General features: G+C 41.0%; 1 protein-coding gene across 3 annotated transcripts in view; it reads left to right on the forward strand.

Moving 5' to 3' along the window:
- Window positions 1-13,821, forward strand: part of PRKAR1B (protein kinase cAMP-dependent type I regulatory subunit beta) — a 358,697-nt gene that overhangs the window by 330,229 nt on the left and 14,647 nt on the right. For all 3 annotated transcript variants that reach the window (XM_073636848.1, XM_073636847.1, XM_073636849.1), the window contains one exon: window positions 10,978-11,059. In XM_073636848.1, coding sequence (XP_073492949.1) covers window positions 10,978-11,059 — 82 coding nt within the window. The remainder of the gene's footprint in view (window positions 1-10,977; window positions 11,060-13,821) is intronic.

Raw genomic sequence — 13,821 nt, forward strand, 5'->3', positions numbered from 1 at the left:
TGCAACAATCGCCATTTTATTCTCTAGATTCTCTGCTAAAAAAATATATATAATGTTTGGGGGTTCTAAGTAATTTTCTAGCAAAAAATACGGATTTTAACTTGTAAACACCAAATTTCAAAAATAGGCTTAGTCATGAAAGGGTTAAAAGCCCCTCCAACATTTGGGCCATCTCCTCTCCCAGCTGAGCTGCACCCTTCCCATTTAGGTGCAGTCTGTCCCCGCTAAAGAGCTGGTAACTGACTGAGAAGTCAGCCCAGTTCTTCAGAAACCGTAACCCCTCCTTTCTACACCAGCTCCTCAGCCACTTGTTAATTTCCCTAATCTCCCGCTGCCTCTCTGGTGTGGCTTGAAGTACCGGTAGTATTTCTGAGAATACTACCTTGGAGGTCCTATTCCTCAATTTAGCTCCTAAGTCCCTAAAATCGTTTTTTAGGACACTCCATCGTCCTCTGACTTTGTCATTGGTGCCAACGTGTACCATGACTGCTGGGTCCTCCCCAGCCCTTCCCAATAATCTGTCCACCAGATCTGTGATGTGCCAAACCCGAGCGCATGGTAAACAACATACAGTTTGGGGCTTCAGGTCTTTTTGACAGATAACCCTCTCTGTCCTTCTAATAACTGAGTCCCCTACCAGCAGAATCTGTCTTTCCTTACCCTTGGCTTTACCCCCACCCTCACTGGAAGAGTTTTTCCCCTGGCAGCTAGGAACATCACTCTGCTCCAGCACTGCTGGTCCCTGACTGGTTTCTCCAACATCATGCAACCTATTACCCCCCCACACACACAATTTTTTCTTCAGCTTTAATGTCTACAAACTAAGAATTAAATATGTGGACTTGTCACCCATTTTATATTCGCACTATTGAAGTGTCAGTGAACCCGCATCTTTAAAGACTAACAATAAATGCTGTATTACATGCTGTTCATATTGACTCAATCACTATGGGATTCATTTTCTGTATTCGGAAAAAAAACCTGGTTGATCCTGCTATTCTCTGTCTCCCCCTCCTGTGCATGTCCCCACTGCAGCTGGGGATTTTGCAGAGCAGTGTTGGCAGCTCTGCACATGGTCAGTTTTATTATCTGAGAAAAAAAAGCTCTGGATAAAATTTTTAAAGTCTTGCAGATACAACCAGCCCTTTGAGGGCAACCATAATGCTAATGTGGCCCGCAATGAAATTGAGTTTGAAACCTCTGTCTTGAAATGATTGGCCAAAGTTAGTATTTGCATATTAGAGTTGCTCAGGTTTCAGGTCTCTTGGTGTGCTCAAGCAGCTGGCTGAAAATCTGAGGTGGGATGGGGGCAGACAAGTTAAAGGTGACAACTAAAGAGTTCTTTAGTAGATATGCAGGCACCTGAAGGTGCTTGCTGTATTTCTTGTGCCCAGATGGTTGCTCTCTTTCCTAATTGATATACAGCTATCACATGACTCAGCTCTTTCCAAGCCTATCTGTAGAGGAACAGTGACAGGAGGAGATTCTAATGCTCTGCTACTGGTCACATGTTCAAAATATTAAAAAAACAGCCTTTGGAACACAGAGAAAAAATAAATAATATCTAATTAATTTTTAGTTAGTAGTTTTTTTTTAATAAACTGTTTTAAATTGACACATAAATATATATTTGAAATCAAATCGTTATTGTTTTTTGGCAATACCATGGTGTGTGCGGATTTCTGCCATTTACAGTTTGTGTCACTCCCCTCCAGCCTGGGTCTTAGAATAAAATGGGGTGGGATATTACAATCAAGATGTAATATCCCACCCCATTTTGTTTAGCTGTTTAGTGGGCATGGAGGAGGAGGGAGGGAATGGGTTGTTATTTACCCCTGTGTATACACTCACATGTGTCTCTATAGTCACAGGGGCTGCTTAGCTGTTATAGGGAGGAAAGGCTCAGGGTGGAAATACACTGAAAACTGAGCATGTGCACTGCCAACACTGCTCTGCAAAATCCCCAGCTGCGTTGGGGACATGGACAAGAGGGGGAGACAGAGAACAGCATGATCAACCAGGTTTTTTTTCTGAATACAGAAAATGAATCCCATAGTGTCTGAGTGAGTACGAAGAGCATGTAATACAGCATTTATTGATAGTTTTTAAAGATGCAGGTTTAATGTCACTTTAATAGTAAGTATATAAAATGGGTACTAAGTTCACATATTTAATTCATAGTTCTTAAAAATGAAAGCTGAAGTTTAGTTTAAAAAAAAAAATCGGTGGGTACATCGACAGTCACATAACTTACCTGTAATAAAATGTGTCCCACTTACTGCTGACTGCTCTTTACTGTACAAATAATCCCTCTAATGATGCCTAGGCACTCTTTGTAATGCTAAATGGCATTGGGTTTAATTCTGAAGGAGTCCCCATGGCCGCTCTATTCTTATCTATCCTCTCCTCCGTTCACAACCCTCCTTGTATTTCCAAAGAAAATGCAATACACATTCTCTGAATGGAGGATAGGCGGGTGAATGATAGGATCCTCGCCTCTATTCAGAGAATGTGCTGCATTCTGTGAAAACAATACAAGGAGTATTATGAATGGAGAAGAGAAAAGAAGGGCAACCATTGGGAGTCCTTCAGTGTCAGACCAGAGGCAGTTAACCCATGCGGCAGTGGAAGATCAGCGCTGTGAAGAGGACCCGATATCACTGGAGGTAACATTTCTACAGTAAGGAGCAGTCAATACGACATGGGACATACTTCGTTACAGTTAAGTTATGTGACTGACACTGTACCCAAGAAAATGTGTTTAACTCAACTTCAGTTTTTAGGCAGAGAATACATCCAGCAGCATCATGACCTGTCCACAGTTCAGTGTTAGTGCCTTCAGAACTGACAGTTAAATATTTATATTGATAAATAGATCATTGTGAACACTGTACACACTGCATTCCACTTGCAGTAAATGCAGCATAGAACAATGTACTGCTGGAAATACTACAAACATTAGAATGGACTAAAGGTTGGTGGATTACAGATATTTACCGGCTTCACAAAAGGAGGTTTATTTAGTGATTAGCTGTGCGATTGCTGAGTACTAAATGTCTTGGGTGACATCCATTACAAAGCTGTTCATAGGTGCATTTACCTTTTCTTTTCTCCTTATAAAAGAATTGTGCATATATAAATTTCCAAAAGCAATGTTTACATTTTATCTGCTATGTTCACAATAGACAGTCAGAAACATGATGTAATCCTTCCATAAACTAGTTTAACCTCTTAAGGACCAGCCGTCGCAGCTGTACTGCGGCAATGTGGCTGCTTCCCGCGAATTGCCGTCATTGTACATCTGCTCCAACACTGTGATTTGTGGTTGCGCGCAAACTAGCCAGTGGGGCAGCCAATCAGTGGGTGGGGCGCACTTGATGTCTGCCAGCCACCCGCGATCCTTCCCCGCAGTGACAGAACGGGGATCTGCCTGTGTAAACAAGGTAAATCTCTGTTCTGACAGGGGAGATCTTACAGATCCTGTCTTTCTGCTATGTTTCCCCAGTCACGCAGTCCCCCATACAGTTAGAAAATACCTGCAGGGAACACATTTAACCCCTTGATCGCCCCTGATGTTAACCCCTTCCCTGCCAGTGTCATTAGTACAATAACAGTGCATATTTTTAGCACTGATCACTATAATAATGTCACTGCTAAAAAAAAGTGTCAAAAATGTCAGTTAGTTGTCCGATCTGTCCGCCGCAATGTCGCAGTCCCTCTAAAAATCAATGATCCCTGCCATTACTAGTAAAAAATAAAGAAATAATAAAAATGCAATAAATCTATCCCCTATTTTGTAGACACGATAACTTTTGCGCAAACCAATCAATATATTATTGCAATTTTTTTTTTTTTACTAAAAATATGTAGAAGAATACATATTGGCCTAAACTGATGAAGACTTTTTTTTTTGGGGGGGGGGGGGGATATTTATTATAGCAAAAAGTGAAAAATATTGTTTGTTTTTTTTCAAAATTGTCACTTTTTTTGTTTTTTGTTTTTTAAAGAGCAAAAAATACCACCAAAAGAAAGCTCTATTTGTGGAGAAAAAGGACATCAATTTTGTTTTGGTACATCGTCGCACGACTGCACAATTGTCAGTTAAAGCGACGCAGTGCCGTATCGCAAAAAATGGCCTGGTCCTTAAGTGGTTAAAGGACACGTGCTAATATAAATAGCACACAAGTATAGCAAGAGAGGGAGAACATTACTTAACTTAAAAATAGGGATATATACAGTATCTCACAAAAGTGAGTACAGCCCTCACATTTTTGTAAATATTTTATTCTATCTTTTCATGTGACAACACTGAAGAAATGACACTTTGCTACAATGTAAAGTAGTGAGTGTACAGCTTGTATAACAGTGTAAATTTGCTGTCCCCTCAAAATAACTCAACAGCCATTAATGTCTAAACCACTGGCAACAAAAGTGAGTACACCCCTAAGTGAAAATGTCCAAATTGGACCCAATTAGCCATTTTCCCTCCCTGGTGTCATGTGACTCGTTAGTGTTACAAGGTCTCAGGTGTGAATGGGGAACAAGTGTGTTAAATTTGGTGTTACTCACTCAATCATAATGGTTACTGGAAGGTGGAGGAGCGCAAGGTCTCAAACATCCACCAGCTCTGTGATGTCGTCATGGAGGAGTGGAAGAGGACTCCAGTGGTAACCTGTGAAGCTCTGGTGAACTCCATGCCCAAGAGGGTTAAGGCAGTGCTGGAAAATAATGGTGGCCACACAAAATATCGACACTTTGGGTCCAATTTGGACATTTTCACTTAGGGGTGTACTCTCTTTTGTTGCCAGAGGTTTAGCCATTAATGGCTGTGTTTTGAGTTATTTTGAGGAGACAGCAAATTTACACTGTTATACAAGCTGTACACTCACTACTTTACATTGTAGCAAAGTGTAATTTCTTCAGTGTTGTCACATGAAAAGATATAATAAAAAAAAAAATGTGAGGGGTGTAATCACTTTTGTGAGATACTGTAGTTACACACATGGCTTTGCAATACAGCTGTCTAAGGGCCCATTCAAACTTTGTTGTTTTCGGGGGGTTTTAGGCCTCATTTACATGGGTGCTGAGGCCTGTACAGCATGAATGGGCAATGTGTTTATGTGGCTCGAGCCAACGGGTGCTGCGTGCAAGCATCACATTCAAGTTTAAGGAGATGTTCTCTGATTGGATGAGGTAGAGAGTGTGATGTCACTGCCCTGTCTCTCCACCTCATCCAATCAAAGAACACTGTGCATTTATTAAAAAAAGTGCAAAGCATTCACTGATTGGCGTCTGTACTGAGTATCAGACCTGCTGTGTTCAGACTGCATAAAGCCAGCTACTCATTACAGGATCTGGAAGCAAGGGGAGATCACTGGAGTATCAGTGTCTACTACAGTAATTTCCAGCTTCCAGGGGCATCGGCCAGGTCCAAGCTGGACAAATGTTACTATGTCTCAAATATTCATGCCTGGAATTCATCTTTAAAATGTATGTCAAGCCAAAAACTTTTTTTCTAGTTTTGGATAGAGTGGGTAAGGATTAGAACTCCTGACTGTTTTTTACTGCTGTTGGGGGCTGTGATCTTTGATTTTTGTGCTGCTGACTATGGTTGCACCAAACAGGAAGATAATAAAAATCTGCAACAGGAACACCAACACAAATAAAAATCTGATGGGTTCTAGCCTTCCCCTACAACAACAAAAATGAAAAATAGCAAAGCCTACTAGATACATCGGATAGGTCATTTAATAATTTTAAAATCAATAAAAGAAGCACACCCACAAAAAAATGTGTAGGCCAATTGCAGAGGGCTGTCATCACAGGGTGCATGAACCTAGGCAGTCACGATTCGCTTACTACTTGCCGATTTGTGGGGATGAATAGTCCAAGATGCAACCCAGGCAGCAGTGTACTCCAGTTCAAAAGTTCATACAGGGTACAATTGGCGCTGCTGACTAAAGCTGGATAGTTTTTATTTTTTTGGGCGTTCAGCCAGCAGATTGAACAAAAAACTAAGATTCCACCATCCACACAAATGAGTTACAGTGCCTTGAAAAAGTATTCATACCCCTTGAAATTTTCCACATTTTGTCATGCTACAACCAAAACCGTAAATGTATTTTATTGAGATTTTATGTGATAGACCAGCAGTCTGCTGGTGGCACATAATTGTGAAGTGGAAGGAAAATGATAAATGGCTCTCAAAATGTTTTACAAATAAATATCTGAAAAGTGTGGCATGCATTTGTATTCAGCCCCCTTTACTCTGATACCCCTAAAATCTAGTGGAACCAATTGTCTTCAGAAGTCACCTAGTTAGTAAATATAGCCCACCTGTGTGTAATTTAATTTCAGTATAAATACACCTGTTCTGTGAAGCCCTCAGAGATTTGTTAGAGAACCTTAGTGAACAAAAACCATAATGAAGGCCAAGAAACACATCAGACAGGTCAGGGATAAAGTTATGGAGAAGTTTAAAGTAGGGTTAGGTTATAAAAAAAAAATATCCCAAGCTTTGAACATCTCACGGAGCGCTGTTCAATCCATCATCGCAAAATGGAAAGAGTATGTCGCCATTGCAGATCTACCAAGACATGGCCATACACCTAAACTGACAGGCCAGGCAAGGAGAACATTAATCAGAGAAGCAATCAAGAGGCCCATGGCAACTCTAGAGAATCTGCAGAGATCCACAACTCAGGCGGGAGAATCTGTTCAGAGGACAACTATTAGTCGTGCACTTCACAAATCTGGCCTTTATAGAAGAGTGGCAAGAAGAAAGCCATTGTTGAAAGAAAGCCATAAGAAGTCCTGTTTGCAGTTTGCGAAAAGCCATGTGGGGAACACAACAAATATGTGGAAGAAGGTGCTGTGGTCAGATGAGACCAAAATTGAACTTTTTGGCTTAAAAGCAAAACGCTATGTGTGGCGGAAAACTAACACTGCACATCAGCCTGAACACACCATTCCCCTTGTGAAACATGGTGGTGGCAGCATCAGGTTGTGGGGATGCTTTTCTTCAGCAGGGACAGGGAAGCTGGTCAGAGTTGATGGGAAGATGGATGGAGCCAAATACCGGGCAATCTTAGAATAAAACCTGTAAAGCCGTGAACACACGAGCGGAGTGTCCGACGGAAGCTTTTCATCGTCTATTCCGATCGTGTGTGTGCCTCATCTGACTTTTTTTTTGAAAATTCTGACGGACCTAGAAATGGAACATGTTCTAAGTATTTCCAACGGAACCAATTTCTGTTGCGAAAACCGATCGTCTGTATGCTGTTCTGACGGACCAAAAACGATGCATGCTCTGAAGCAAGTACGAGATGGAAGCTATTGGCTACTGGCTATTGAACGTCCTTTTTCTAGTCCTGTCGTATGTGCTGTACGTCACCTCGTTCTGGATGGTCGGACTTTGGTTTGACCGTGTGTAGCTAAGACCGCTTGAATGGAATTCCATCGGAGTTCCGTCGGAGAAACCTTCGGAGTTTATTCCGACGGCAAAACCGGTTGCGTGTGCGCGGCATTAGAGTCTGCAAAAGACTTGAGACTGGGCAGAGGTTCACCTTCCAGCAGGACAACGCCCCTAAACATATAGCCATAGCTACAATGGAATTGTTTAGATCAAAGCATATTCATGTGTTAGAATGGCGCAGTCAAAGTCCAAACCTAAATCCAATTGAGAATCTGTGGCAAGACTTGAAAATTACTGTTCACGGACGTTCTCCATCCAATCTGACAGAGCTTAAGCAATTTTGCAAAAAAGAGTAGTCAAAAATGTCACTTTCTAGATTTGCAAAGCTGGTAGAGACATACCCAAAAAAAACTTGCAGCTGTAATTGCAGTGAAAATGGTTCTACAAAGTATTGACTCAAGGGGGCTGAATGCAAATGCACACCACACTTTTCCCATATTTATTTTTAAAAAAAATTGAAAACCATTTGTCATTTTCCTTTCACTTCACAATTAGGTGTCAATTTGTGTTGGTCTATCACAAAAAATCCCAAGAAAATACATTTACGTTTTTGGTTGTAACATGACAAAATGTGGAAAATTTCAAGGGGTATGAATGCTTTTTCAAGGCACTGTAGATAGAGGAATCCCTCCCACTGGGATATTTATTCTCACAGTGGGACCCGCTGCTGTAAGAATATACCGATCAGCAAAAATTTGAGAAAAATCAAACAATCAGCTTCTGTTAAACAGGGTCTCTGCTGAAATGACACATTTAGATCAGCTTAAGGCCCCTTTCACACTTATACGACTTGTCCCACGATTTTGTACTGCAAAATCGTATGACAAGTCATTCTCCATGATTTTCAATGACTACCATTCATATTGGCACGACTTTAAGTCTTGCCGACTTCAAAGTAGTCCCTGCACTACTTTGGTCCAACTTCCATACGATTTGTACTCCATAGACTTCAATGTTAAACCCTCAAGTAGCATGCAAATCGTACCTGAATAAAATAGACAAGATTTCAGCACTACTTTGGTCCAACTTCCATACGATTTGTACTCCATAGACCTCAACGTTAAACCCTCAAGTAGCATGCAAATCGTACCTGAATAATATAGACACGATTTCAGCACTACTTTGTAAGCACAAGCTGAGAATGGTTAATGCCAAAGTTGTGGCAAAGTCGTACAAAGTAGTACTGCTCCCAAATCGTGGCAAAATCGCAGCAAAATCTTGGTAAAATCGCGACAAAATAGCGGCCGCGAAATCGCGGTAAAATCGTGCAACTTTGAAGTTGTATAAGTGTGAAAGGGGCCTAAATGCCAAAGTTGTGGCAAAGTCGTACAAAGTAATACTGCTCCCAAATCGCGGCAAAATCGCAGTAAAATCACAGCAAAATAGCGGCCACGAAATTGCGATAAAATCGCACGACTTTGAAGTCTTATAAGTGTGAAAGGGGCCTTAGTCAGACTCTTATCCAATGCAGATCTTACAAACAGAACGTTGTCACTGACATGTTCTGAGGATCAGCCTCTTCCTCAGAGATGGAGAAATAGCTGGAGCCTAGCTGGGGCCTTGCGGTCTAGTAAAATGCACCAAAGAAATGGGAATGAATCTCCCTAACAGAGCCCAAGATAGCAGTAAATACATGACAGAGGTTCTAACCCTTCCAGTATGTGGCTGGACGTGCACTATAAAAATTCAAGCTCAGATTATACACACAGTTGGATGAATCAGAGTAACACCCCCACCCCAACCATATTCTCACCATGTTAATCAGCAGCTTTTGCATAGAGAAAGCCTCAAAAGTAAGCTCAAAAAACATTTATAGTTTTATTTAAAAAATGTTATTGTATTTGTATAGTGTCAGAAACAGTGAGTGGCTACACAGCAAAAAAAGCAGAAATCGACAGGTACACCAAAAAGACCAGTCTTTTTGGTACCAGTACCTGTCGATTTCTGCTTTTTTTCTTTGCTGCCACTAATTGCTATTTAAAATTGAATTAAGAAATCATCATAACTGTAGAATTATTACAGGAAATATTCTTAAATATTTTGTAGCATTTGACATTGGATTAAAAACCTTCCCTGATATTATTTATTTGGATAGGATTGTTATTTATGACTTCATGTATCCTTCTAGTTACATATTTCTGCTCCTTAGTTTATACAAGTTACCAGCGATCTAGTATGTACCAGGCATACCTCCATCTTGTAACCATTCAGTAAGATTCATGTGTTAAACATGACAAGTTCCTGGTAAACAGTGATGAGCCTCTTTGTGCTCATTCCGGGCTCTGTAAAATGTTAGATTCCAGCTAACTGTGCAGGACAGAAAACACATGGAGATGTTGAGTTATTTCCATCCATTTATATGCTACATCATCTTACATTTTATAAGCTTTCTTTAGGATTGGTGGTAGACAGGTGGCCACCGATGACTTTTGGTTAGCATTTATTCAGTTACTCTTGTTTAGGACAGCTTTATTTTATGATCTAACAATAAAGGGCATTTCCTTTTCCTCCATAACAGAGGATCTAAGGACCCCTGATACCTAAGTAATATGTGTTGGCTCCTTACAAGTCTGTTTAATGTGTTTATTCGTGTCCAGCTGATCAGAAACCAGCTAATAATGGCCTATCGAACGTATGTCTTCACAGTTAGATTTGAAGCACTTTGTGGTTATCTTGTGGACCCTTCCATGTAAAGGTTTTGTTTTTTCACCAATGCAATTCCCTTCTCTATGCAGCTAGATGCCAAAAGTTCTCTTTTTATGGAGAAATGTGTTCACCATATGTCCATGGCATCTATACTGTAAACATGTCATAGAGAAGATTGCAGCAGGTTCTTTGACGTTAACATACAGAGCCAATCACAATTCTCAGCTCTCAGTGGGACATACTGTATATAGTGTATGTCTCACAGGTTTTTAAGGAACAGTAATAGGACAGATGGGAAAATTAGTTGAATAGAGAATAAGGGCAAACAAACTATATTTGTCCAAAACTGTGGATCAAATGGCTGATATTGTTATACTGTTGCAGTGTGCCATTGTTTTGGAACCCCAAGTATCATTGTTACATTATTCTGGAACTCCAAAGGGGAGATTTACTAAAACTGGTGCACTCAAAGTCTGGTGTAGCTGTGCATGGTAGCCAATCAGCTAAACTCAGCTTGTTCTGTTAAACTTTGACAATAAAACCTGGAAGCTAAATGGTTTCTATGCAGAGCTGCACCAGATGTTGCACATTCCAGTTTTAGTACATCCCCCCCAAGTATCCCTTTGGTATTACCCTGGAACTCCAAGTATCTCTATGCCATTGTTCATGAATCCCAAATATCTTTGTGGTATTGCTGTGGGACCTCGAGTATCACTGTGACATTGCTCTGAGTGTGGTACCATCTTTTTAAACTTCACCTATCAGTGTGCCATTGCTCTGGAACCTCACATACAAGTCCATATGTGCATGTATATTTTAACATAGAACCATAACAAGTTTTTTTTTGTTTATTACAGGGCACCGCATCTGTTCTGCAGCGCAGATCTGACAATGAGGAATATGTGGAAGTGGGCCGATTGGGACCCTCAGACTACTTTGGTAAGACAATTTCTGTTCTGGTAGGACCTAAAGATAGTGACAATCAGGGTCAGTCCATCCAAAGCTGATTATTTATTAGTAGTTTCTGGTACATGTTTGATCATTAAAGGTTTCTTATGTCTATGCCACCTGTTGGGGCCGGGATAAAGCACTTGTATTTTTAATCAATTTTACATTATGAACAGGAGAAGGGAAAACACCAGTTTTATAGTAGTTTGAGTGTGACTCCAAGATGGGCAGGAACAGTATTGGTAACTGGATTCATACATATGCACTTGCATTGCAACATCTTCTTAATGGTGGATTTTTGACACACTTCATGATAGGTTGACATACTCATCCTATCCAAAGACAATATAATGTGCAACAGATCAAAAACAGACACCTTTTGTTTGGCCAATGCATGACAATGCACATATATATGAATTAACACTAATAAAAACTAGCATGAAAAATGAGCATGGCCTCAGTTAAGTCAACGATTGTAAAAATCAGAATTCAGTGCCATCATCCCGATTGGACAGACTTGGAAAGATATAGAGGTGGAGGCGTGGAGGCAGCTGCTGCCACTTGCCTAGCCACGCATACTCCCTATGAATTAGAGGTTGGGACTATCTCGGCATTTGTTAATGACATGAAAGTAAGAAAAAATATAAGAAAATATAAACTTTAATAATTACAAGCCATTTTTACAAAATAGTACATACATAGCATACTAAAACAAATGAAATACACCACAATTGACATAAACATTAACGGGTAAAACCGTAAGGTTCCTTATACAGAGGGGTATATATGATTGTTTCCTCAACCGGTTTCGCGGTTAGAACCGCTTCTTCAGGAGAGATAGGTCTAAAATTGATAAACTTTAGTTTAGACAAAGATAAAAAATACACAGTAAGGAGAATAATAAACACAATACAAAAATAGTAACAAAATAGAAGACTGGCTCACCAGCTCAGACGGGTTCAATGGGAAATTGGGACCCCATACAAATCCCCCCACGGCGGACACGGGGGATTCTGGACAGGTTTTGGTTAAATGAGTAATCAAAATTAAATACGAGTGAACAAGGGGGGTAAGGGGAGTGCTCAACCAGGTGAAATTAATGGAAATCTAGGCAAAGAAAGATAGGGTGTGTTAGCGAAATTTGGTTGTACACAAAGCACACAGCCAAATCTCCTGTTTCTAATCATAATAACAATTTCGTCTAAATGATATAATACCATCTCACCTTTTGATTGTATCCATCCTCTGGTGTGTGCCCCATCCAACCAACTAGACAAATAATCACATCCTCCTCGTTCAAGTTCCAAAAACACACTGCTAGCCAGCCTCCCTTAGCTGTCTGCGTGAGCCACTTTATTAGCATATCAATAGGAGGTCCCAAAAGCTCGAGGGTTCCGCCTCCAACAGCCAAACACCTCTTACAAAGCTTGTGACCTCACAGGATGTGAGTGACCATATAAGGATTTAACAGCAGAACACAAAACAACCAATTACTACAGGACATGATACAATATACTAAATGACGATGACTAAAGTTCCTCGTGCATGGATGAGAGATTATCTGCAGGTGTAGGTCATGGCACCCCAAACATGTTGATCAGGCACACCAGGGGTGACAAGAGCAAAACACCTCTAAACCGATAATGTCTTTGCAGAGTGAACGCATCCCCACCAGACGATCGTTCTGTGCATTGCACAGGGGCCCTTTTGCTGGCGGACATGTCCTCTCTCCGCAAACACCTCCCTCCAAACACCAGGAAGTTTTCCACTACCTAACAGGTCTCAGCCAGCATCGATCTGCCCCAGTCAGTTCTTTAGAACGGGCTGTGGTTGATCAGACACACTGGGAGACTTATGACAACACATTAATATAAAATTTTCCACAACAGTCCCTCCTCTTGTCATATGATCCCATGTGTCCCTCGATGAATCCTGATCTTCTTCTTAGTCCATAAAAAGTAAAACACGGCTTGACATGTAGACTCTGTTGGAGATGACGTGGTGAGCTGTAGTAGTCGCCGGTCGGTCTGGGATCCTCTGTGTCTTGTACGTGGGTCGGGCTTCGGGGCATCTCATCAGGGAAGATGTGGTCATCCGCTCAGGCTCTGATCACGCGTCCAATCAGGCAACAGGAGCACCTCATCATGGCATATAGAAGGAATAGAAACAAAAACAACATGAGTATATATACCCCTACTTCCTTCACTATGATCCGCTGCAAGATAAAAATTAAATCTCCAACGATTCCCAAACCCTTAAAAAGGATTCCAACCTTCACTATCTATAGCTCTGGCTTTGCCTTGCAGGGATCTAAACCTTATCCATATGGGCCTGAACTTTGTCACTACTATCCCCGATCCAGATATAACAATCTTTACTTATGAATTCCCAGAAACCCCCCTTGGACTGTGGGAACTTCCTTGTAGCTTCAACAGTTACCTGAAAACATCTCATCCTCAATGGATGAGAAATTGTTCAAGCGTTTCATAAGCTCAAGCCCCCACCGTGTACAAGCAATTCCCTTGCAGCTGTCCCTGCCATTCTTACCTTCTCTCGCGCCATCAGTTCCTCGCGATCGGCCGCAACATAAGATGCTGGGACGAGTTTCACCAGCACACATGAACCTCTTGCTTTACGGGAAATTACCTTATAAGCTGTAGATCCGTAATAATACCAAACTACAGTTGAAGCACACTTGTGGGCTACCTAGTTATCCCGATAGCAAAGCTGGCAAGAACCAGAGCTATTGTTAA

Source organism: Aquarana catesbeiana, linkage group LG06 (assembly GCF_042186555.1).
Source record: "Aquarana catesbeiana isolate 2022-GZ linkage group LG06, ASM4218655v1, whole genome shotgun sequence".
In the NCBI taxonomy this organism is placed as follows: domain Eukaryota; kingdom Metazoa; phylum Chordata; class Amphibia; order Anura; family Ranidae; genus Aquarana; species Aquarana catesbeiana.